Consider the following 26,701-nt stretch of genomic DNA (forward strand, 5'->3'; position numbering starts at 1 on the left):
CCTCTGACAGAAGGACATCCTTTTTAATCGGCTACTCTAAGAGGGACAGGAGGTGGAAAAAACTCTCATCTTCATGTAGTCGTCAATAATGTGAACCTATTTGTACAGCCTACTTGGCAACTACCCTCCCTTTTAACCTTTTTTTTTTTTTCCTGAAAGGCTTTAATTAAAGATTATGTAAGTGTACCTTGGTACTCCACAACAAAATAATGGCAATATGCTGACAGAGCAGGGGAAAGACAGATGACAACTCTTTTATTTTGGGGAAATTCCATCCGAAAGTAAGATCCATAAGCAAAACCAATACATAACTTTGTTCTGAACAACAAATTACCATTACCTATAACCTAAAAAACCCTCTAACCTCAAATATGAATAAATAAGGCTTCTATTTAAGAGACTTGTCAATTCTGATGCCCCCCCCCCCAATGCATAAAAATAAATATATCTTAAAGCTTGTCAGTTCTTGATGACGAGAACCTACAACAAATCTGACAGCTCCAGGCCAAATTTTAAAGTTAGTCAGTTTAATTAAATACTTAAATTTTACACACTGGTTTGAGAGATAGTGAGTAGGTACTATATGGAAATAAATATACATTATCATCTTCTATCAAGAAACAGGAAAATTCCCTGGTTTTCATTAACAAACTGAAGAAGAGCTGTAGAAAACATTTTCTTCTGTTTCTAACCTGAAGATGACACTTCAGCATATACTGGTTAAGTCACACAATTTAAGATTATCTTACATTTTGCATTTTCCAAACTTAATTTTTAATTACATAAGAAAGCACTCTTTTTATGTTTCCTACTGAAACAAACAACCCACCCACATAAACCAATCTCCTACCCCCCCAAGTCTACCAACAACAGAAAACTAAAATTTGAACATCTTTCTTTTATGAAAGAAAACCTTCAATCTCTTCCCCTACTCCACCTATGTCTGTCTAAAATTATCTCTTACTCTAATGTCACTGGAAGAATATAATTAAGCATACCCAGACAGAGTCCATGCTGGAATGATTTTAAATAACTATGAGACAGCCTGTAGGGTCTGTATACACTTAAAGATTTAGAAAAGTAGAAGTAAACACATTGTGAAAAGTGATTCTACTCAAAACAGGACATGAGGAAAATCATAGTATCTGTATTTTTAAGTACAAATAAGTACCAAATTGAAGAGCTACAGGAAACTACTATTAATGAAAACAGACATTTATATACATTTAAAGTATTTACTAAAATTTGAAACCAAGGGAAAAAACCAAACCATAAAAGGAATTTTGCAACACTTACCGTTTTTTTACACCAGCCACAGTTTGGTCCTGCTTGTATACATTCACCACATGATTTTGCATTAGCTTTTATGCAGTCACTTCCACCTAGCAAAAAATACAAACCAGTCACTTCATTTATAAAAAGGTGCTAACAACAACAGAATTTTAGTTTGTTTCATTCTGGCTTTGTAAACTAAGTTCTAACTACAAACAGGTTATTAATATGAGATATGACTGACATATTGCCATTAGCACTTGTCTAATAATGATATCGTTATCTACATAAATAACTGCTAAATATATATAGTTTTAAAGCAACATTAAACTACTGCAATGAAACCAAGTGACTTACCTTGCTGAGCAAATCCATTCCATATCAAGCAACAGAGGATGCCAGCCCATGTGAGCCATTTCAAATTCGACTGAAATACATAATCAAAAGACCAAACTGTATTATTTATAGTAATGAGTAAGCAAAATAAAAAAACCCCAAAGATCACATGAAACTGCAGACAAGTAACTGTGTTTCAGAGGAGACAAGGAACATGGAGCAGATGCAAATCAAATGATCTTAGTTGTACCAGCTGGACAGTTTTGCTCTAATACAACCATGTTTGTGGGCTAAACTTTGCATTTAGAAGCTATCAAACAGGGTAGCTTCTTCTTAAATTACTTTGAAATACTCTTACGTTAGGTAAACCAGCAAGCTATAAGAAATTTGGAAATGCTGTTCAGTGGGCGGGGGGGGGAGGGGGCAGGGGGAAGAACCCAAACCAATCTATTAACATCTTAATAAATTAATAAAATATTTATGCTCTGAATGTTATCAGAGAGGCACTTCTAAATAAAGATACCACAGAAATACAAGATGGAACTAGAGCTTCTCCATTCAAGTCTCTGTTTTAAGATAAACTGCAAGGCCCTTTCCAAAATATTTTCCTTGGAATCTTCAAAGGGCATTTTACAGCCTAACTTTGCACTTTATAGTCCAAACTAAAAATTTCCTCTCACAATATGTAACATAAATCATCCTTGATATAAACTGAGCCCCTTTCTTCTTCTTTAGACAACAGAGAATTAATGGGTACATCCTTATTAAGGAAAAAACACTCTACCCTTTGTTCCGTGCTATAAATCTTAAAGAAAGCCTGGCAGAAAAAAAGAAATATATACAAACTATGTGAGACAAGATTTGAATGCTTATAAACCACAATTTAAGGTTACTGACTTGTCATTGTCCCTAATTATTGGTGAGACTTCACTTAGTACTCCAGAGTTAGGATTACGTTCTATAAATATGTTTCAAATAGACCATTTTTTCCTAAATTTTCTTCTACTCTAATAGCAGGTAGTCAGCCAGGGTCAGTTGTCACATCCTTCAAATTTTGGTACTGTTTTAAATTCCATTTCTCTTTTATTCATTATAAAAATTCTGAGAACTTGGACCCGGGATGCCAATTTCCTTGGTCATCCTAAAATGTTACTGCTAATTAAAGCCTTTCCAGTCATCCTGGAAACATCAATATTCTTAATACCTTTTTGTTCTAAAAAATATCTTGCAATACAGCCAAGGAAAAGTGAATTTGGCAGAGTCTTTTAAAATGAACCTGTCACTTTCTAGAAGATGTACTATTATTCATATAAATTAGCAGCAAAGTGAACAATGCTTAAATAAGCACCGCAGTTGGGTTTTGGTTTTCCCAGACTGATTTAGGGTCACTCATAATTGTTACTTTGCACATCCAGCCAGACCTAACGGAGAAGAGATAGCTGCTCTAAAATCTGGTGGAGAAGGTTTCAAACAGAAGCAGAAGCCAACCCTTTGCTAACAAACTATATCCAACAACACTATTACATGGTTCATATTTTTCTGATAAATCATTTTGGCCCAATCTTCAGTGGATGCTGTAGCCAGAGGGCAGGGGGAAGTTTAGACATAGAAGAATTAAGAGAACTTGCTTTGGAATGACTTTGCTAGATGTTACACATATGCACGTAAGAAATTACTGATTAAAAAACAAAACAAAAAAATTGAACTGTGAATTATACCTTACTTCACTTTTGAGCATTACTTATTGCACATATCTAACTCCGATGTTTCCCTCTGCCCATCGCTGCAGAGGTCATCGGTCCTGCATTCGCAAAAACTCTCTTTCATGAACACTCTTGAAGCCCCCTCTATAAGCAATCACCTAAATCAAACCTGCACAACCACAAACCTTGCTCAGAAGGGGAACTCTGACCCAACAAATGCGAGTAAGTGGAAGACAGACGAAGGTACTGAATCGAGGTTAGAGAAAGAGAGCGGCTACATGCTGTAGGAGCACACCTATCGGACTAGGACTCTGGAGGGTAAAGCCTTACGAGGTTGCTCAACTTTTAGGCTCCTTCTTTTCTCGTTTTATGGTAGGTATGTTCTGCATTTAACAAACCTTAGTTGCCACAAATTAAGGGATATTTTGTTACTCCAGAAGTTGTTTTGCTTTAAGTACAGCCCAGAACAGGGTGGGCTTTTCAGTAAGAAAAAACCCTAAGCTGCTGGCATCAGTTTAGTACTGTCTTGTCTGTTAGCCAAAACGAGAAAATTATTAACAGTTCACCTTTTTAGGGCAGACTAGCAGCGGATGCACAGCAAGCCCATGCAGGCTATATAAATAAGTCAGCAAAGATGTGACACAGTGCTAAAACTATGACTAAGACCATTTGGAAGAGAAACGTTCCTGTGGAAATGCATCCGCATGATGAATGTAGTTCTGGGCACAGATTCCCCATAAAGTTAACAAGGAAAATGTCCTCTTCCATATATGGCTAAGCCAATGCCTCTCCTAAGGCATTGGCCTGCCCTCCGACACGCTAGCTCCCTTCCTTTACCTCCACTGCTTAATAGCTTTTCCATCTGCTGAGTTTTGGAAAAACTCGAGTAAAGATTTGCCAATTTGGATTCAATTCCGATTGTTCTTTAAGGCAAGCAAAGCGATGCACATCCTCAACCTCCAAACCGCCTCCTAACACTGCAGCAGCCTGGTCACAACAGCGTCAAATACATTCTCCTGCAAGTCTGTCGTTAGTACTGCGGATTCCCCTGTTGCAGATTTTTCTGTTAAGGGAATAAACCAAAACAAATAACGCCTAACAACACTAGACAGCCAAAGGAAGCCTTTGGAAACCACTGGTGGAGCTGAAACTAAACCCCGCGCCAGTATTCAACCACAGATGATGGGAACAGAAAAGAACCCATTGTTACGAGAAATAAATGAAATTTTTTGTGCAACATTTACATATTTTCTATTATACTTGTTCTCCTCTTTCTAATTAAATCCTTGAAAAATATCCCAGAATCCTTGAGAAAGTGACTTCCCCCTCCTCGCCCCCCCCAAAAAGCAGCTCAAAGCTTGCAAAAGGTAAGCGTGCCAAGAATTGAAATCTCTAACAACTGTATCACCAGTTGGATCCTTTTTAAAAGGCTGCAAATGGCGTGCTGTTGAAAAACGGATTTTAAAATTACTTCTGCACATTTGTGAACCATACTCTATTTTTTGTTAAATATTTTAGGAAGACAAACACGGACATAACCTTGGACTCGTTGCTTTCCGAGTTATTTTGCTAACTGTCTCTACAAACAGTAATGCTTGAAGAGAATTTTTTCTTTATAAAGCCAGCTTTGATAGAAATCTCTGGAGCTTCTAATTTGAAATGAGAGACTCATTAAGTGACAACAGGAAAAAGGAAGGATGATTTCTCCATAGTGAGACTAATTTTGAATTTGCAAATCAAATATTTAGCACCTTTGTATTCTGCTACTCATCATGATATTTAGAAATTAAGTTTACTACTCCACAGCACTAAAGCCTTTTGCAGCTTTTTTAGTTTATTTATTAGAACAGCAATAGCATCTGTGCAGAAAATTAAACGGACAAATAGGATCAAGAAAAAAGGGGAAGAGTTATAGAAACATTAATTCCTTTGAAATGAAATATCGATGGCTATGCTGCTCTCTTCTCACCACTCTTCAGCTCAGCATGTCTCCCCACCTGACGCAGGCCACAGTTGATACTGATATTAAGGCAACATTAGCAACAAGCCGCTAGGCCACTGCTGTATTGATCCACTCAGGCGAGCAGCTCCTCGTCTGACCCAGTACTCCGGCACCCACCGAGCCAGGGCCAAGCAAAGGAAAACACTAGAAGGCATCTGCCTCTATTGCGTACTGAAGTATGCCTTGCTGCAAAGCTTTCTATCGAAATACATAACCACGCTTCAGACCACAGGGGAAACATCTAAATATCCGGTAACAGTTGAGCTGTTGTGCAGAAGCCACCTTTTTGAGGCAATAACCAGAGACAGCCTACTTATTCACGTCTCCACACACCACTCTAATTACACTTATAAACCTAGAAATGAATAAACAACTTACACTTTTGGACTAGCGTTTGTGCTTCCCGCAGACTGACGTCTCTTTACATCAGCTGCGTTTTCACAGGTTTAAAGTTTGGCTCGGAAATCACGTATGGAATTGATCCCTCCTAGAGCTGAGATTATGTTTGCACCCACTTTCATCTACCATAAGGATGGAAAGTCACTTAAGATGCCCCATCCTTCTTGTCGATTATTCATTCTTGTTAATCACCCTCCTGGTTGATTATTCTTACTGCTTTCCTTTCTGACCAGTGCTAGCATTAGCGCAGCCACCGAGGAGCGCTGGAGCAAGGAAAAGATCTGGCTGGAACACTAATCCAACGAAGAAAGTGGCTAGTTTCAGCCACGTGGGCACAGAAATGTTTGTCCATGGCAGAGGTGGTGAGATGGGGATGGAGAAAAAGAGAACTGGGGGCGGGGAGCAAAGGGTACTGCTTCTCAGCCACAGTCCGTGGCTGAATGCTGGACTACACTGGTCACGCAGTCAGCCCCCACCCCCAGTCACCAAGGCTCTGGTTATAAAAAGAGCAGGAAGAGACATGTTTCTAAAATAAGCAGAATTAAATAGTCTCTGGAGACTCCTGTTGCAGGACTTGATGGCTACCCTGCTAAAAACGTTCCTTCTTCCCTCACTCCGGAAGGTCTACTTGCTTTAGCTGAGGGCACACTTTTCAGTGTGAATTTTATGGACTGGCAAGAAGCAGCCCATTCATATTTCTGGGGAAAACAAAAAGGGGGGGGGGGGGGGGAAGACGTACACAATTATTTTCTTAACTGAATAAACCAAACCACCCCAGTGATGTAGGACAGCGATTACATGGACACTACAGACCTCTAGCAACAACCCACCCCTCCGTAAGCACTCCTGACAGCCAGAACTCCCACAACAGACATTGTCAATTACAAACCCAAATTTGCCTGGACACGCACCAGCTCTAAGCATGTCTGCTTGTACAACAATTCACTGCAAAGCAGCAATTCACTATAAAAGAAAGTGGTGAAATGGTATTTTGCTGCTCTGTCTTCAGAGAAGGATATTGCTCAGAAAGGCACAGGTACAGATATTAAAATGTTTCACACCAAGGAGCCACTTTCGATTAAAACTTTCAAGTTTGTGGTGTAGATTTTCCATTGAATCTTAAATAGGTAATTCTTAATTTGTGACCTTAACAGCTACCTTATTTACTTAATCAATGTAAATGGTACTGCAATACTGAGTTACAGCTGGAATATACTGCTTGCACAGTAGATTCCAGGACCACCAGACCAAGAAACTACGTGATGCCGCCTTCTTCACGGAAGCGGAGATTTGGGGTGAACACTGATGGTTGAAAAGCAATTCATTTTAATCAAAGAACTAAAATCTTCACTCACCCTGCAAAACTATTTGTTCCCTGGATGCGGACCAGCCCTGTGACGGCTGCCCTTCACAGGCAGGCCCAGCTCCTGATCTTGCACCATCAGAGATGAGCCAGCGGAGTAACCCCGTGTCGGGGAAGTGAACTCGGTGGAAACAGTCAAGATGTGCAGCCTCAAAAGCAGGACTTTGCAGCACCCCAACCCACATGGAAATGCTAGAAGTAAGCCTGCCTTCAACAGCCTATCTATCTACCAGCTTACCAACAGCATGGCTTATCAAGACTACAGTGTTCTTTCTCCCCCTGGCAACTTTGCAGACATTAAATGAGCAGGTTTTGAATGGCTTGCAGTAATATGGAAAGAATGGGACAGTAACCCAGATTAATGTGCAAAATAAGAAATTCTTTAGCACTGAAACAGCTTTTACACAAAAAATTCATCACATCAAGACTGTTTACTCAAATTGTGTCCTGAAAAAGCTTTAAGTCATAACCACTTCAGCTACCATGAAGCTACAGGATAAAAGAATCAGCAGTATTTCACATTGGACTTCATTTCTCTGTCCGTTATTATCTCTAAGTTAATGGAATAAAACAAGCATAGTCACCAAATACTCATGATAAGCACTTCCATAAGCACTCTGCTTTAGTGGGGCATCATATATTAAAATAATATACAATAAACCAGTTAGGACTTAAATTTTAATTACAAAGAATTAAAATCTACGGGAAACTAATTTTCTGCTTAGGTCAGGGAGACCAGCTCCACAGTATGGTTATCTGAGGTTATCTGCCACAATTAGTGTATGTCACTGGGTAGTTCAGAAGATTCCCCCCTGCAGGGCTGGGAGTCCAAGAAAAGATGAGAATACACATTTCTGCATGCCAGAACCACAGGGAAACATACCACAATTCTGCAGATTCTGCATGGAAACAACTGCACGCCCCTCCTATGCTTAGTAAGTCAGACAAACCTACACAGTAACACAACTGGTTTGCTAAGATTCTCAGTTACGCTGCATTACTACCCATCGTTTATTCACACTCACAGCTCTAAAAAATTTTTCAAGCAATCAAATAACTTAAAATTCATTGAAAAGGACTGGATTCAAGGGGGGGGGGGGGGGGAGGGGACGACAGGGAAATAACAGTAAGCGTTAGGTTCTAAAATAGACTTGTAGGTCTGAAACCACTACTGAAAACCCAGCATGGGCACCTGCATCACATCGCCTCTTCAGCTGAGTACATGAAAATGTTCATGTACAAGTACCAGCAGGCTGAGGCCACAGCTCATGAGAACAGACCTGGAAGGGTGTTCATGGTATCGGCTTGTGTCCCCAGAGTACGGGGTGATTGTTAGTTTACATAGGACACAGCTGCTTCAAGACAGAACTGCTGCCTTCACAAGCACTCACACGGTTTGACCATATTATTCCTTTTATACAGCATTTATTGGTATTTGTTCCTGGATTTCACAGGAGCGCTTGACTTACTAACAATTCTAAATAGTGGAACAAAAAGCAATTAGGTATTTTTCTGAAAAGTATTTTTCAGTCGTGATTTGAATTACTGAGTGGAAAATTCCTCTATCATCAGAAAAAAAAGAGGTACCAATTTCAGAACAACTGCAGATGATAAAGTTTTCTGATATTTGACTTCTCTCTACCTTGAGAAAGTTACCAAGAGGACGTGGTAGATCCAGTTGTGATACAGTTCACATGACAGAGGGTGGTAATGGTTCCCCGATGTTTTGCAGCACGGAGGCATACCCAAGAAGATAACTGGGCTCCAGTCCCTCCTCAGCCCCAAAGGGTCTGAATTCACATTTTCTGGGAATGCTCTATCAGCCTACAGGATATACTAGTAAGAGCACTCACCACCGCTCTTACTAAACCGAAGCTGCTATGCAACCAAGAATGAAAGGCACGGAGACGGAAAACGAGCTGATAAAGTTTTGATTCTTGTTTATCTACTGAAGCACTCAGATGGCGGGAGGTAGAAGAAAGATGTAAGTGGGCGTTCTAGATCCTGTTCCCTGTAATATGTATACAGATATTACAGCATATTGTCAATGGATAAAAGCAAAGAGAGTCTTGGGACCATGATTCGGAGTACGAACTTTATTTCTTTCTCACCAAATGTGCAAACCTTTAGGAAAGTGAAGTGAAACAGATGTATGTTCACACTCAGACACAGAAGAGACCCTAGACTGCAAACCTCCCCTATCATGCATGACTACTCTGACTAGTGCACACCGAACTGAAATCCCTCTCTAATTGCAGACCTGACCAATCTGAACTATGTGGACTTCTCTATGGACTTAAAGAAGTTAAAGCAAATACTTATCTTCCAACAAGCAACTAAAGGCAGCCAGGGAGCTTCTAGTAAGCAAGGAGAGACCTACTGAATTTAGACTTCTATGGAACATAGCAAACCTATTTAGGCAAGATAGATTACATACCATGTTTTATTTCATGGCACTGTATTTCTACACGTTTTCATTAGCAAAACCCATTGATAATTTTACTTAATGACAAACAAACCCCTGCAACCAGCTGCAAACCTAAATAATACTCATCACAAGGCAAACCAAGTTGCATAGTAAATTGTGAAGAATACTAGTGCTGCTAAAGCCTACTCAAATAGAGTTATATGTTACAAAAAGACGAATTCGGAAGTCACACAAGTCCAGATTTCATGCTGGCGACAGTGACAAGGTAAAAAAATGAGAAAAGATGTTCAGGGACAATGTGAAGATGCTGCCACTGACTAAGAGCCTTCAGCTGTCAAGTCAGCAAACCCCAAGTGCAACCCTGATCTCTTCCCTTTGTTCTAAGGCCTTTCGGAGAGCAGTGCGGCGCAGGCAGGACTAACATTGGTTAGTCAGCACCACTTTTGAAGTAGGAACCTTTTTTCAAATAGTATATGTACATACCGCCATGCACAGAAGGTTTGTAATTCATGACTACACCTCCTTAGTACTGTCGTAGTACCACCAATAATTATTAATTTAAGAACACCACTTTGCTGTATTAACCATCCTTGTCCCTAGCTTGGTCCTAACGTGGACAAAGATACTATTTGTATAATGTTTTCTTGGCCTGTTGAATCATTAATTTGAAGCCAAGATTCCACAGTTTAGGAGTTGCTTTGGAAAGCATCTTGATGCTTGAAAGGCAAGTAGTACTTTGACACAGCTCATGTGAACAAACAACCCGTGTATGATCACCACATACAGGAAACTGTTCAAGAGCCCAGTGAGGTGCTCTTTCTCATGAGAATATTATTTTTGCCTCATAGGTTTATGTAGATATTTTTACCAGGCAATTATCCACAGACTGCAATTTATAGGGTAAACTCTGACAACTGTATTTTGGAAAACTAGACTAACAAACAAGTGTATTGTGCTTAATGTTCAACATTAAATTAGGAGAGAAATACAACTCTGCATATTCTCAAGCAGAGCAGGCAGAGGCCTGCAGCTATGTCTAATTAAAATACCAGCAATATGCTTTTACTGTTTATTACCTATGGCTTATACCTAGTTTCAACTAAAACATTTGCATCTTTTTCTGAAAAGCCAGTTTGTAACTACTTTCTGCTCTATGTCTCTCAAACTGTTGTGCTTACTAAAGTACAGAATAAAAAAGCAGAACATCCCACCACCACACACCTGCACTCCATCTCTTTCGCTAAGAAATCCCATGTTGGTGCATCCTGCCCACAGAGAGCTAGGATTCCTACAAGGACATTGTAAAGCTCCTTGAATTTTAACCAAAGACAAAATAATAAAACCTATTCATACGTTGCTTATGCTAGCATGCACGCAAACCACAAAGATGGCACCTCTCTAAGGCTAAACAGCTAACACACCAAGCCCATGGGTATCGATACTGTGGTTGAAACTACTCTTTTCCGTATCTACAGCAGCTTCTATACATGTGCACCTTGAAAGCTTCCTCTTTAAGGATAAATATATAATGAGGACATGTAAGTGTTAAGAACCAAAACACCTAATTTTTTTCCCCTTAAAACTGTCACTGTCAAAAATATCCGTTTTCTATACTCTTGCCAACAGAAGTTTCTAGTTCAAGTCCATCACAGCCTTAATGACTCAAAGCACGTTGTCTCCATGAATTTGTAAGAATTCTCACTGTACCCAATCTCACTGTCATCAGTAGGCATTTTTCCATAACAAATATTTCAGGATTTTCATTATTAGAAGCACCTCTTTAAACAATTGTGATTAAAATAGAGAAAAAAAATGTCCTCTGTTGTTTCATCACTTTTCAAATGCTTCTAGACCCAGCAGTCATTTTTGCAATAATAATTTAACTTCTCTTGCTTAAATGTGACACTTTCTTTTGGCGGGGGAGAGTGTGAATTGAATCTTTAGCTTGTTTACATAGGTCTTGCTAGTCTACAAGTCTTCTTGGCTAAGTTTAGCATTTCCATCTCAGACAGATTACAATTAGGAATGCCACATAACGATTTAAGCCATTCTAGTAGAAAACACGGGTGTCTGTTCCTTGTGGTAGTATTAAATTCCCACACACTCTGCACCACTTACTACTCCCATAAAGAAACTATTTAATTTTGTGCAACTTAAACCTTGCATTCATCCACACAGGGGGAAACGAAAAGTTTAGTTAAACATATAAATATAGCTCTTACACAGCTGACTGTAACTGATGCTTCCGAGGCTGTACTGCCTTAGTAACATCCACGACTGTCACAACGTCTGGCTAAACTTACTTTAATCCAAGCTTTTCTTTTAAAGGAAAAGCAGAACAGAGACGTGTACATTCTTAAGTAAAAAAGCTAGAGAATTTCAGTTAATGCACTGTCTCGCTCATCTATTTCTTTAAGAGAAAAGAGTTGCAAACATCTTGCTGGCTATTGCTGCAGGTACTGCAGGAAGCCAGAAGCTGGCACACCGCAAAGGGCAAACTCAGCGGAAACTCCGTCGTTACATGGCAGTGTTCACCCACCAGTAGCTACCATTAACACTCAGGGTACAGTTTCAGCAACCAAAACCAAGATGAAAGCTAACTGCTGCCGAAAGGAACAGCAGTGCTACAGCATCCCCACCTCCAAAAAAGCAACCTCTGCTCCTGCGCTCCCACTCATGGACCTCCCCCATCGCCGTGCGGAGCCAGCTCCGCTTGCTGGGCTGGCAGAGCGATACCTTACCTTGAGTCATCCCTTTCCCTTCCACTTCAAAACCACTTTCTGTAAGCCTCAGCGAACTGAACCAGACCTCCATGGCCAGAGGAGTCCTGAGGAAACAACTCCTATAAAGTGGCAGGTGGCTGTCAGACTGATTGACCTCCAAAGCTACACCGTGCTCTTTGAGTGCTGCTAAACCAGCTGAAATCCGGGCTGTCACAGGCCCACCTTCCTTCTCTGCTGGCCTTGGGTGAATTGCTTATGAATGCCCTGTAACACAGCCAGCCAGTTTGGGGAGCTATTCTGATTTTATTTTTTCTAATAGGTTATTAGAATAAATTAGTTGGCCAAAAAAATTAAGCAAAGAACAAAATACTGAAGGTTTTTTGGCTTTTTGGGGCGTTCTTTTGCGTTGGGGCGTTGGTTTGGGGGGGGGCTGTAATTTTAATTCAGGATTTGAATGGCAAGCACATAGAATAATGCTTACAGATAGTATCCAAATATTTAATTGCAAGTTTTTTTAAAAGATTCACTAATCTAACACAATTTAGAATGAGACTTGTACTGAAACAACTCTTATCCTCAGCATACTTTCAACACTGGGTAAGTGGACAGGAAAAATGAACATGCAGAAATAATAAAAAAATGGTCATCCCACAGAACTACATACAGCCTTATAAATCTGTATCTATCAATGAGATTTTTTAAATATATATTTAATTCTCTATATATTTAATTTTACATATGTATGCTTTTTATATATATATATATAAACTAATGATGATTAGTAATTCAAAGGCAGTGATAGCTGGCTAGGTATAAGCATGCAGTGAAACAAACAGTGGACTTCATCCAGATTTTAATCCTGAAGTCTGAGCACTTGCAAAAAGCTCACCAATCTTGGGGAAAAAAAATGACTTCAACATTAAAAGACATCTTTTTTTGGTTGGTTTGTTTTTGTTTGTTTTTTGTTTGTTTTTTAAACAACAGACCCATCACAAAGTACTTTATAAAAAGCAGTACTTGCCTGAACAACCTGCCTAATACACTTCTGCTTTCCAGAGCAGGATTTTAAGGCCGGAGTTCACAGGCTGCTTCTAAGAGGACTGTGAAAGATAATAAAAGATGAGGTTTCTCAAAGTAGCCAAGTAGATCTATCCGTTTGCCACTATTGAACAGAGACGGCTCAACTTCTCCGGGCCCTAAAATTCCCCACTTTACACTCTTCATCTATCTGGTGCCAACAGTGGATGACACTTTCGCCTCTTAACTGAGACAGTGGCACAACCTGAAAAATAACTCCTTGCTGAGTTATTTCTCACCTGATCTAGCAAGCCGAGATGGATTACTCAAGTCAGAAGAGCACTGAAGCAAGCACGAGCAGATGCTGTGAGGTTCCACAGCAATTCATGCCAACTTATCTCTGGACTACCACAGTCCCACACTCCTCTCGCTATGAGCTGCACATTTTCCTACTCCTCCCCTTGGTCTGAAGCGTGTCACTAGTAACGCATGTGGTCACTCAGCTGAAACAGCTGATCTAGCTGAAAACTAATTTTTTTGCCACGCTATTTTTCAAACAGATCAGCTACTTCAATGACTTACTGTACAGCCTTATCACTTCCACTGTTGATGCAAGGAGGATGGCAAGAAAGACTGCACAGCTACAGGCAGGAGGGACAGTTAAGACATACATTGGTATAAATTGCCACAGAGCCATGTTCCTACAAAAATAAAACACATTTTTAGTTGAATTCATGGTTCAAGGGCCACTGGAACATTTTACAAAATGTGAAATTCAGGTAAACTTGAAAACCACTTGTCTACTGCAGGGTTTTGAGTTATCACTAATGCGTGAGCTCTTTTTTTTTTTTTTAAACTCTGCAGAGACATAGTATTAAAATTGCTTCCAGCTACAAGCAAATGTTAATCATATTAAATACAGACATTATTCATTCAGAAAGTGAAACTGCATTGTGAATTATGCACCAAAAAGAGCCAGTATCTGTGCAAGCTTTTTTATTACTATCTAAACACTCTCCAAATTGGTCAGCTGGCAGTGATAAAAATGCTGGCAGCAATCTTGCACACAATAAGTTACTCTTTAATGCTAAAGTTGAGTTTTGCACTGAAACTAGCGATATCAGCAACATGGTTATATAACATTTTAGTCCAGCCTTTGGAAAGTTATGTAAACAACATCGGTAGTGGAAGGAGGTAACAAATACACAGAAAAAAATATTGTTTATCACTGTTTATCAATTTTATAATGCATTTTAAACAACGTATAGCCAATATGTATAGTATGTTCTTCCGAAAAAGGAAATTTGCTGTTTCCTTTTTTATGCTCAAGTCCACACCCAGGAAAAATTACACTGAAATTCTTGATCACTGATTTCTCACACAGATTTGTATTTGCACAGGAATAACAAAAACAGCACAAAAAAATGATTCCCCATTTTTGAACTGTACAGTAAAAGCAAAGAACATGTTATCTCCTAAAATGTTACCCTTACAAATGTTTTCGAAATGCACATTCATGCACAACCGAAAGACAGATTTTTAATCTATTCTGACACAAAACTAGCAAACTGACATTTAAAAAATGGTCAAGCCTTGTATTTTAAGCAGAGGGACTACACTACTCCTTTCAGCATCGGGACAATCTTTAGCTAGCACCAGAAAGTAAGCACATGAACATGTACTAAATACAACCTTGCAAAAACACAAAAGGAACCTCAGAGAAGGCAATTCCATGCCCACCAAAACTAATTTTCTAATACACGAGAAAACAAAACATCATTCTAATAAGAAAAAAACCCACCCAGAACACACCGGCAGCACATAATCAACCTTGCCTACCCTAGTCAATCCTGTGGATGATGCTAACAAAGATTTCCTTACTTCTCCTTTTTATTATCAGAAGAGGGAGCATTGCACTTGCTGACTGGACAAGCACAAGTCTTCAGCCACTCCACTATCAAAGATGCGGTAATAATATGTGAAGTCATCCCGATGCAAAATTTAATCCCAATTTAATGATAACCAACTAGTAAAATGTGTCATCTTTTGATCCCTGGGAGAATGCTTTTTATTTAACATCAAAAAGATTACGTGCTTTTGTATTTATCTCCGCTTCCGAAATAGGCTTTTGTTTTAGCTGTACTCATCTTCACACAAAACCCTTTTACCTAAGATCTGGAAAACCAGACAGCTGAGGGTTTAGGCAGAGCTTGCACGTTGCCCAATTTCATACTTGAGCAACTGACTCTGCAGAGGATGCCGGCCAAGCTACTAGAATGCCAGGTCCTTCAAATGACCTCCTGTGGTCCCCAGTACACTCCTGACACTCAAGTTACCCCACAACTCACTGGGAAAGCATCCTGCGATCTTCTGCTTTATGGCAGCGCAAGGCCATAGATCACTCCCCGTGCATCCTGCCAGCCTACAAAGACACAGAGCAGATGAGGACAGATCAAACAGCTTCGTACAGTAGCTAGCTGCACGAGAGGCAGACACGACTCTCTGTGCCAATGCCCAAGGTGAGCACCGCGTTAAGGCACACTAAACTACAATTCCACCAAAGAAAATCGAAAAACCCTAGAATGACAGCTTATCCTCCTTTTTCCTTTGCAAAAGGGAACGGCCCCCGCATCCTTATCTCAATACTTACTTCAGGTTCAAGGTTATGCCAAACCAGACATCCCAGTCTCAGGTTTGTTTTTCAAAACCACAACCTCAGGGACGAAGTACACATTAACATCCAAGATACTACCTTTGACTCACAATATCACCATTTCCTAAGTGAAATACTGACTCTTTCTAAATTAATCTAATACTTTTAAAGAGCCACGAATCAGTCATCTCTGCATGAGGGTAAGTTCAGTGTTTCAGTTCAACCCAATATGTAATTATTGTTTTTCATTCTACCACAAAGGCCGAGAAAAGAAGAACAAAGTTTTCACTTTTTCATTTCAGCTTCCACATCAAAAGTGCTTTTACTTGCACAGCTCTACAGGTAAAAAATTTATTTGTTAATAGCCACAACAGAAAATTAACTACATGTGAGTACTTGTATGTAGTATGTATAGTGTACAGAAATTTATAGTATAATACAATAAGAATCCATATAAACAATGGCTCTCCTCTCCTTCCTGCTTATACACTAGAATGTACCAAGTGAGAAGTTAAAACTAAGCTAAGTCAAAACTAGGACTAAGTTAAGTGTAAATGATCTTGTCCAAAACACGAATCAGAAATAAATGAACTGCAAATGTTATGTTGATCTTTTGGGGGAAGAAAATACTGGCACTAGATATTGTATATGTTCTAGTTTATGAGCATTTTAAGAAGAATCTGCACTTAAACATGGTCTTACAAATTAGAACTTTAGAGAAAACGACTATAAACAGAAAACTAGTGATTTGTTGGCAGAACATGAGAACTGCATTAATTTATCAAAGACACACAAGACGTTCTTCTGTGGGAGAAAGAAAAGAACGACAAGGATGTTGAGAAAACACCGGTATCTTCTTAGCTCTTACTAGCAATAACAAAGTAAAGATTCCAGCCTCAATTTTGTTACTCAAAACTTCCCCCTTTAATAAAAACCACAAGAATACTAATGATATTTTGCTGCTGCTGTTGGAAAAGAAAGAAAGCACATGAAACTGCTTTTAAGACAGAAAGCATATTTCATAACCCTTTTTGCAGCTGACTGTAAAGAGAAATTGAGTAAGACATAGACAAAAATATCACTTGAATATATTAAAGAGCCTTCACTTAGTGACACCCCAAAGAGGACTACAGGTCAGGCAGGAATCCTATTACCTTTCCCAGAAGAAAACATTAATATTATAATCTCATCAGGCTACTTTCCCTACCACGTGCTTGATTATGTGCCAATTTTGTACTAAATTAGTGACTTCACCATCTCTGTGAACATCTTCAATCTGTTAATGGGAGAATACGATAGCCTAGGAAGTCTGATTAGTCTAAGAATAGAAAAGTAAAAGAAAGTGGTTATTACAAAAATACAGCATATTTAATAACAACATTCTGCTAGAGAGAGCACCCTTGGTACTGAAAAAGACAACTGTACTATTTAGTGATGCATAACAAGGTGCCCACTGTCTCATTTTTCATTCACAGAAGTCAGAATTTTCATTTTCTCTGCGTGACACTCCCAATACAAGCTATACGGCAAGCCTACACATGTCTTAAATTAGGCTAGAAACTCATACAGCCCGTTATGAACACAGCTAAAGCACACAACAATTTCTTACAATGAAGCTGTGTATACTTTTTACTGGTACTTACACTACTAATCCACATAGTGGGAGAGAAGAAAGTTTAGAGAAAGGTCTTGTCATAAATTTATCCTGACTTACAGTTTTAACAGTTTAGGTTACTGGGCCATGCCTATGCAGTACAAATTAGGGGGGAAAAAAAATAAAAGAAAAAAAAAAGAAAAAAGTAGAATTTGTCTTCCCATTTGTGGGTAAACACAAAAATGACTTTGTAGGCCACCCAAGAAACTCCATAACCACGACAACTGACAGATACTGGTCAATACTGTGGTCCGCCGCGGTTACTGCATGGCAAGTAACATCATCCTTTTCAGAAAGTTGGCAACAGAATACACAACAGAACAGAACAACACAGAGAGGAGGAATTACACAGAAAAAAGGAGATGGTATTGGCCACCATAAAGGACAACATTATTCAGCATTAGAACTAACCAATAAATTTCAATTTTTTGACAAAAAAGGAGCCTTAAATCAGACTGAGATATTGCCAGTGTCTGTCCAGGAGACCAAGCCGCAGAATTTGTTCCTCTGTTCATGATTCTGTGACACTCCCTCTTGAAAAACAAACAAACACCCTCTTCAGAAACAACACCTAACTCTCCCTTACACCAAAACATAATTTTCCTGTAAAGCTTTGAGATGCACGTGTTTGTATAAAAAACACCCATGCACACAAACACCAGAACAGAGGCCTGAAAAATCTCGAGTCATCTAACCAGCAATGTTAAAACTGCTAATGAGAATGCTACTACTAGTAAGTGCCTTCAAAGCAAGGCAAGTAGAGCAAGTGGGAACAATTTGTAAAGTCAGCAATATAGAGACAGATGGGAGATGAGAGGTAGGAAAACACAGACTTAACTCCGAGTTTTCTGCTGCTGGGAGACAGGAAATTTTCTACAGGGCACAGAATGTAGCAGATGACTTAAAAATCTAGTCATAGGGGAATAGTACACATACTAGCAAGTACTTTTTAATGACACTTCCAAAATAAATCTAACTACATATTTCGTTAATTACATTTTTAAGAATTATTTAATTTATGTAATTGCTTTATGAGCTCTACCAATAGATCCCGAGAAGCTTAAAAGAAAAAAAAAAAAAAAAAAAAAAAAGGCACTCCCAACAAGGATTCCCTCTCAGAGGACTGACTGCAGCTCCTAAGAATTAAAAGGATGCCAAAGGGATTGGCCATCCTAAAAAAAAAGTTGGAAAAACTAAATCACTTGAAGTTCTAGAAAAGCAAATCAGGGCAGAATAGGCTCTGCTACTGCCAAGCCTGGATTCCCTCTTTTCTGGATCTGTCTAACCAATATCTCTTCCAAGTGCCATGTGAGGAGGCACAAGCAATCAATCTTAAAGCTAGCTAGCTTGCCACAATTAATACTGATTAGGAAAAACCCTGCCTGTTTTAACTTCAGTTTTGCAACATCTCACTGATTATAATAGTCTCTCTCACATGGAAGGGGTACAAAATGCATTTGGAAAGGAGAGGGGAGGAAGAGGAGGTCGGGTATACCAATTGCCAGCAAAGCTCCATCCAGCCCCTACTCTTTCCCCCCAAAACCCACTCCCCACACCACGCAGCGGGTGCAACTAACAGGGAACAGAAGGTAGCACAGCTCACGCATCCACTCCCTACACGAGCAAAGGACGCGCCAGGCATCACAAGCAGGTCTGCACTGAAGAAGCTCAGGCCCCCTGGCCCGCAGGCAGGGACTCTGAGGGTCTGTCCCCTAGAAGGAAAGGGAGCAGGGATGGAGCCTGTTCCAGAACTACAGCCTTTGATGATGGCTTACAAAAAGGGTGCCACTAAGAGGAGGTACTTCAACAGCCTGTTTAACAGCAGTCCTGTCGCCATCGCAGTCAGAACCGTTTCTGAAGACCATGTTACCAAGAGCCACAGACGGCCAGGAAGCCTGTAGCAGGCTGATCAGAGGGCTGGGAGAACCACGAGCTAAGCGTGCACCCCATCACTCGACTACATCAAGACTGGGTGGAAAGGTAGGCATGATAACTATTTACAAACAACTGAAAAGCATCCCTATCAGTGGCAGTGAGGGAATTCTGCTCAGGGCAATGGAGAACATCGCACATGTCCGCCCCGTGTTTGCATCACTCTCCCCAACCCTGCCTTTCTGCTACCCGAGTTATCTACTTCCTGAGCCGCCTGCGATAGCAAACAAGCTCTTTTCAAAAATGCACCATAGCAGAGCTACCCTAAGAGAGGTATAGGGAGGATGGTTAAGAGCAGAGGAATGTAATCATGAATCAGGAAGAAAAAACAGCAGGAAAAGTTTCCGGACAGTTTGTTTTCAGCTGTGGGAATCACTTCCCAAAGGAAGTGGTAGAAAATTAACCACTTGAGGCACTCAAAACTCAAGACAAAACACTAAAATTCTGCACTCACATCAGAAATTCATGCATATTCTAGAGAAACTCGCATCCCTCCGAATCAGTCTTTCACAAGGGTGGGCATAACTAGGAACATGATGCAGATCAGATGACCGCATGTACAGAGCAGAGTGAGCTCCAAGGCTGCACACACCAAGAACACCAGATTTTTAACTGCTGACATTTCATTTTGAAATAAGCCTGGTTCATTTATCATGTGGCTGGCAAACAGATACAGCACTTACCAGCTCCAGCTCTGATTAAGGTAAGATTGCATTCTGCATGCCTGTCAGGTTTGCACCTTTCAGCTGAAACATCTTTGAAAAGGACAAAAGTTGATGGTGTTCACATCCTAGACTTGCCTCGGCTTGCCTACCTATTGCCAATGGCTCACTGTTTTTGCAACCCTTATAGCCCTAGGCGGGCTTACAAAATGCTACTTAATCTTTTGCCAGAGGGAAGTAATATTTTTTGTGACAGGAGAATGAATCATCAGTTTCATCACTGGGATGGATATGGACAATGAATGTCTTCACTACTTTTAAAGTCTGGTTTAATTTAGTCTAATTTACATCTTTCTAGTAGTATAATACTTCTTAAAAAAAAAAAAGAAAAAAGCTGCTACCAAGTCACCTCATTTCATAACAGAAAACTTTTTTCTCACCCTACCACCATCACCTACCGAATTATTAATGTGCCAGGAGTACAGATTACCTCGATCCGCTTTCACATACATAAAGTCCTGCTCCATTTCAATGCTTAAGCACACACGTGCAGCATTAGCCATGAGCGGTTCCACGAATCTCAATGGAGACGATCCTTTCTCCTAAAGGTTTGTGTGTCTGGGCGTGAACAGGACCGCAGCACCAATGGCAAATCTATCAGAAAAATCAACGTTTTCACCCAACAGGTATGTGCACGTGTTGGCATGAATGGACTGTCGCATTATACCAACAAATGCAGAAGGAACCAAGAACACTGTTCATCATTTTTTCATAAAGAAAAATAGTCACGAAGACTACCTAATGAGTCTAACAGGCAGTCAGACACTTTTCCATAAGATAGAGACATCTGACATAGGCTAAACAGTGAGTCAGAAAGAATTCCCCATCACTTCATGTTTCCTTCCAAGCATCGGTATAGGAAGGTAGTAACACGAGACAAAACATCGCGCTCCTATTGCTGCAAGGTATTTCAGAAATCTCCACGTGAAACAGATCACACAGAGAGGCCTCACATTCCCACTTCCACCCCGACACAAGCTTATAGCAAGCTATAAAGGCTCAGAGCCAGCTTAGAGCAAAAAAACCGCACAAATTGGAACGCATCGAGCAGTCAAAACGCTGCTGTGCTACGATCGTGCCGTCATTCAAACGCTGCACATACCCCGCTCCTCACGGTTACTTTTAGCAGACGCGTGCAGGACAAAAATCTAGATATATTCAAGTTCCTACGCTGCCTCGCTCCTTACGGTCTCATTCCTGTAACTCGCTTCTCCCCAGCGCCTGCTGCCCGCGGAAGGCAAGCCTTCCCCCTCCCGCTCTGCCGCCGCCCGAAACTTCACCCAGCCCGGCGCTGCCCCTTCCCCGGGCACCGCCGGGCGGGAGGCCGCGGACGGCACCGGGCAGCTCTGAGCGGGGCACCGGTGCAGGCTCCCGCCTTCCTGGAGAGGGAAGGGTCGGGGCGGCCCGGCCGCGGGCGCTGCCGGGGCAGGGCCGGGCCCCCGGCGGACAAAGGCCTGGCGGGCCCCCATCGGCACGGGAGGCCCGAGGCCGCCGTCCCGCCGCCACAGGAAGCCGCAGGCTGGGCCCGCCGCCTTCCCGCCCGCCCGCCCGCCGCGCCGGCCCGGGATGAGCACACCGCACCGGCGCCGGGGCGGGCGCGACGGGAGGAGAGGCGCCCCCCGCTCCCCCCCGCCCGGGCGCTGAGGGACCCGCGCCCCGGGGCGGCGGCGGCTCCCGGGTGCTGCCGGCGGCCCCCCGCGCGGGCGGGCGGCGGGAAGCCGCGCTCGCTGCCCCGCACGACCCGCCGGAGCCCGCCCGGATACCGGCGGACGCGCCCGCGACGAGGCGCCCCGGGCCGGGCGGGCACCGCTCAGCCCGCTCCCGACCGGCTCCATCCCCCGCCCCGTCCTCCCGCTACCTCGGCCATGGCCGCGCCGCGGCTGGCTCCTGGCAGGGGGCGCGCTCCGGCCCGCCTGACTGACTGACGGACGGACTGACTGACTGACGCTCTCCCTCTGTCCCGGGAGCGGGCTGGGCTGGGCACGGCACGGCACGGCACGGCACGGCACGGCACGGCACGGCACGGCGGGACGCCCGGCCTCGCTCCTGGCTCCCCGTCCGCCCGGCTGCCCGCCGCCCCCTCCGAGCTGCTGCGGGGGAGGGGAGGGGAGGGGAGGGGAGGGAAGGGAAGGTCCGTGCTCGGCCGCGCTTTCCCCGCCCCGGAAACACATTCCTCCCCGTCTGCCGTCAAGCCCCGGCGGGGGGGGGAAGGAGGGAAGGGCTCTCCCTGCCCGAGGCGGGGGCTCGTCCCCTGCCGGTCCCCCACCGCCCTTCGCGGCGACCGCCAGCGCCTTATTTGGTGGGGTTTCGTTAGCGCCCCGGCTGCCCGTGCCCCCGCTCCGCAGCCCCCGTGCGCCCGCGGGTCGGGCAGCGGGGACGGGGCTGCCCGGCGGCTGGCGGCGTTTCCCTGGGCGCTGCGGGGTGGACGGGCGGCTCGACCCCGGCGCTTCTCTCTCCGGGCTGCTCCCCTCGCCGCCTGCTCCCTGCCGGCTCGCCCCGGCGCGGAGGCAGAGGGGTGGCTGGGGGAAGCGGGGCCGCCCGTCCCCCCTGCTCGCAACTGTTTGTAAAAGCGGTGGAATGCACTAAGGGGTCGATGAGCTTGGCGTGACGCTGGTAACGCTGTCCGAGCCGAAAAGTGGAGCTCCCCAAGTCCCTTGGCCGGAGCCTGCTGCTGTTCGGCGCATGCCCTTAGCGTTTTTAAGTGCTCCTTAGAGTAGGATCTTGGAGGGTCTTGGAAATGATAGACTGCTGCTCCGAGCAGCTTCATCAAAAGCAAGCACTGGACAAATGAAGTGGAAGAGAAATAACTTTGACAATCAGAGATAAGGAAGCCAGAGACCATATGTTCCAGCAGGTAAATTTTATATAATATTGATACTGCCAGGAACAGGGAAAGAAGCTGCCAAACCCCCAAAGTTTTAAAATGGTAGAAATGTATGCCATGCAAAATAAAAGCAAATGTTGGAGGGATAGTGATCTGCCAAAAATGTAAGAAATTTAAGTGCAGGGAGAGAAAAATTACTTTTAGCCAAGGTATTATTCTCTGCTTCCTTGTTGCGGGGAGAAAAGGACGTTTTGCCAGAATATGCAAATGGTCAGCAGAAGTCCACTATGGTGTACCGCAAAGAAGCGGTGGCAAAAATGTGCCTCAGATTGCTGGGTCTATGAGGAGTAAATAAAACTGCTTAATAAACTGGGACTTCGAGTACTACCCAGCGCTCAGCTCAGACATTTGTGTCAAGTTGCCAGTGGCTGGCTGTGCCGTGCGATAGGAAATTGGCAGGAAAAAATCTCCCAAATGGCTGAAAAAATCGCTAAATTATTTGGCTGGTTTCTGGACTCCTTTGGAGAGTACAGATGCGTATGAGCGCCATTTGTTATTTTCCAACACTTCTGAAGTACGAAAGATGTCAGAAAAAAGTGCTGGAGGTGTCTGAGCCAGCAGACACAATTGTGGATGATGTCAAAATGTTTAATGTAGCATTTCCATATTGCAGTATACGTGATGTGGGAGAGTGAGTGAGTATTTTTGCATGGAAGGGCTCAAGAAAAGAAAGGTTTTCATGGCTTGAGTGGGCAGCTAGGAAGTGTGTGGGTCACTGGTAGGCTTGGGTACCATTTCTGGGAATCCACATCCCTGCATCTTACAGAAAGTAGGTGAGAAAATGTGACACTGGAGACAAAAGCGTGAATGATGTATATACACTTAGTATGTATACTGATTTGCTTGATACTACTGGATTTGCTGTTGTGTTCGCTGTTGTTTCTTTCTGTGATTTTGAGAGATTGTGGTTCGTTGTTATAGGATTTGGATATAAGTTTTCAACTCTTCCTTCTCCAAGTACTTGCATGTGTCAAACCCATATAGTAACTGGAAAATATCAGAATTGTGATACTTCGGTTAGTTTAACTTAGTTCTATTTAATTGGCTTAATTACATTAAATTAACACACCCATTTTTCCTGATTTTTTATGTGTATTTAATACTTGGGTTATATTTAGAAGACGATAAGGACCGTTATTTAGTAATGAGGCCTTTTGTTTTATGTGTAACATACGTTCATTTTCTGTGGACAATGTAAAAAGTAAATTTCTGTGCTGTAGAATATAGTCACAGGACAGCTGGCAAAATAATGTCTGCTGATATTATCAGGAATAGTAAAATACTTTCTTTTGTGATTATCTGCATATCATATTATTGAAAAATTCACACAAGTAATCAGAAAATTAAATATTTTATTATTTTAGTTATTGCTTTCAAAGTATTTACAGTATATTTGCCAAATATTATTACTTAGTAGGTACAGCTCATTTAATTACATGGTGCTATCTTTTATACATACTAGAGTTTTGCTTTAAAAGCCCATTGAAGAATATATTTTCTTTCTGTCTAGCTATCTTTTAATCTAAGCCATTGGCAACAGAGGGCCCCGGTATTGCAGAAGAGACGTGGTTGGTGGAGCACGAGAGGTGTAGGTCACAGTCTGAGAACCTTTGTCCTATCGTCAGTGACTCATTTTATATATATAATGTAAATATATATTATCAGCATGACCAGGTTGTGTGGTGGCGGAATCAATCTGTAGCTGCAGCTTGCCTTGCAGATACAGGTTTTCTTATAAGTTTTACAGAAACACCCCAGAATCCCAAAGCAGTGTCCAGTGTTGCACGTGTAAAGAGGCCAACCGTGTAAACGGGGGGTGCTCAGCTGCAGCTCGAGGGCTGGGGGTGAGCGTCCCCGCACCAGGCAGCCGCACTGCGCTCCCTCTCAATGCCTGGCTGGTAACCTCAGGGGTGAGCGGTCATTTGTGTGCCTCGGGGACCGCTGCCTCCCGGGAAGCAGGAGCTGGTTGGTAGGAGAAGCTGCAGCAGCTCCTACCCCGTTATCAGGGCGTTTCCTTGGCTGCAGTTTCCCAGTGGCCGCATGTTGCTGCCAAGCCACTGAGCTCTGAGTAACTAAAGCCCACACAGCCAGGGGGCTGTCACCCTGTTCCCCACCATCCCCTATTCCACTCCTGAAGCTTGCAAAGGGTTTAAAGAGAGATACTTTGCCACTGGGGCCACAGTGAGGAGTGCCATGGTTTGCACATTAGCTCCTGAATGCTTCCCATCAGAGCACCCCACTGGGCAGTTTTGTAATTTCACCACCCACTAACACAGGTCTTTTCCCCTTTACTTCTTCATACTGTACTAGATATTTCACCCCCCTCTGCCTCAGGGAGTGTTAATTTATCTGTACTGTTTCTCTTTCCCAACACACTTTGTTACTGAGAGCAAAGTACTGTCTTTCTCTTTCTGCCCCTCTTCTCCTCCCGCTTCAAAATGCTCCTACCCGACCTAAGAAAATTTTTCTTTCCAAACTAAAGAAAACCAAATCATAAACTCGAGGTGAAAAATCATAGTCCAAATACAAAAGACAGATAAAGGCTGGGAGAGAAAACAGAAAGCCAAAGTCATTTTCCCAAGGTTAGCAATGGAGCCGGAAACCGAAGGCAGGTCTCCTGGGACCGCACCAGGCTGCGGCCACCTGGGCTGCGCCGGCTGCGGGAGCACTGGGTTTTCCTGGCCGGGCCTTGGAGCAGGGCAGCGGCAGCTGCTGCCACTGTTTTATTCCAGCAGCATCTGTGCAGTCGCCGAGGGGCACAGCGAGCGCTGAGGCCTTGCTGGCAGCTTGTCAGCTCTGGGCTATGCCTTCCACTGTAGAGGGTGAAGGAGATGTTAGACATGGACACAAGATTAATACAGAAAGTATTATTAGAAGAGAGGGTCACTCCGTACAGCAAGTGATGGTGCTAAACGGTTGTGGTAATTGCTTTTGATAACAGCCTCTATTTGTCTCCTCACGAATGATGAGGAATGCTTCTCTGGAGGCAGGCAGTGAGCAAACCTGGCAGCTTGTCAGCCACGTACAATGTGCCCATTATACGGAGTGGTACGTTTACGTTGGCGTGAGGTTCTCCTGCCCCACACAAGGGCTGGAGTGAAGTAAGTCACAGATATGTACAGCTGGAAGATTGTGGTAGATTGTAGTCTGTGGGCAAAGGTTTGCTCTCCAAGATTGTCTACCTGCAAGACACTGAATGACCTGCTGGGCTTGCCTCCTGTTCACGGAAGCAACGTTCGGGACTTAGCTGCAATCAGCCTGATACATTAACACCAGGTTCATGATCAACGCTTAGATCTCTACTTTGTTCAATCAACAGTCATGTGTCTAGCATGAGCCTAACAAGGTCAGAGTCCAACAAGCCCTTCCTTCAGCTCTCCAGTGTTTAAAAAGCAACTTGTCCCCTTTTGGCTGTCAGGCACGGAGAAAGGAGAGGTCAGCCAGAGCTCATGGCCCTTCTGGTGGCACTGGCCCATGCCATCCATTGCACGGGCCCGGCGCAGGCTGTTAGGGTGGAGGGGCTGAAGGGCATCTTTCGTTACAGCTGCACTGTGCCTTGTGGTCCTTCTGTCTTCCTCTGACTCTTTCCGCATTTACTTCACCTGCAAAGCTG

General features: G+C 42.8%; 1 protein-coding gene across 3 annotated transcripts in view; it reads right to left on the bottom strand.

Moving 5' to 3' along the window:
- ITGB1 (integrin subunit beta 1) overlaps window positions 1–22,333 on the bottom strand; it is a 46,209-nt gene extending 23,876 nt beyond the window's left edge. The window contains exons 1-4 of one of the 3 annotated variants that reach the window (XM_087778324.1): window positions 22,063–22,186; window positions 20,603–20,798; window positions 1,630–1,699; window positions 1,297–1,382 (exon numbers count right to left, since the gene is read on the bottom strand). In XM_087778324.1, the coding sequence (XP_087634450.1) occupies window positions 1,297–1,382; window positions 1,630–1,699; window positions 20,603–20,707 (261 nt within the window). In that variant the 5' untranslated portion in view covers window positions 20,708–20,798; window positions 22,063–22,186. Of the gene's footprint in view, window positions 1–1,296; window positions 1,383–1,629; window positions 1,700–20,602; window positions 20,799–22,062 lie in introns of all 3 variants that reach the window. The other 2 variants (XM_087778305.1, XM_087778315.1) reach the window with 2 other exon arrangements.
- Between the last annotated feature and the right edge of the window lie 4,368 nt (window positions 22,334–26,701).

Source organism: Nipponia nippon, unplaced genomic scaffold (genome assembly GCF_047370975.1).
Source record: "Nipponia nippon isolate SJK-2023a ecotype South Korea unplaced genomic scaffold, ASM4737097v1 scaffold_1, whole genome shotgun sequence".
Taxonomy (NCBI): Eukaryota; Metazoa; Chordata; class Aves; order Pelecaniformes; family Threskiornithidae; genus Nipponia; species Nipponia nippon.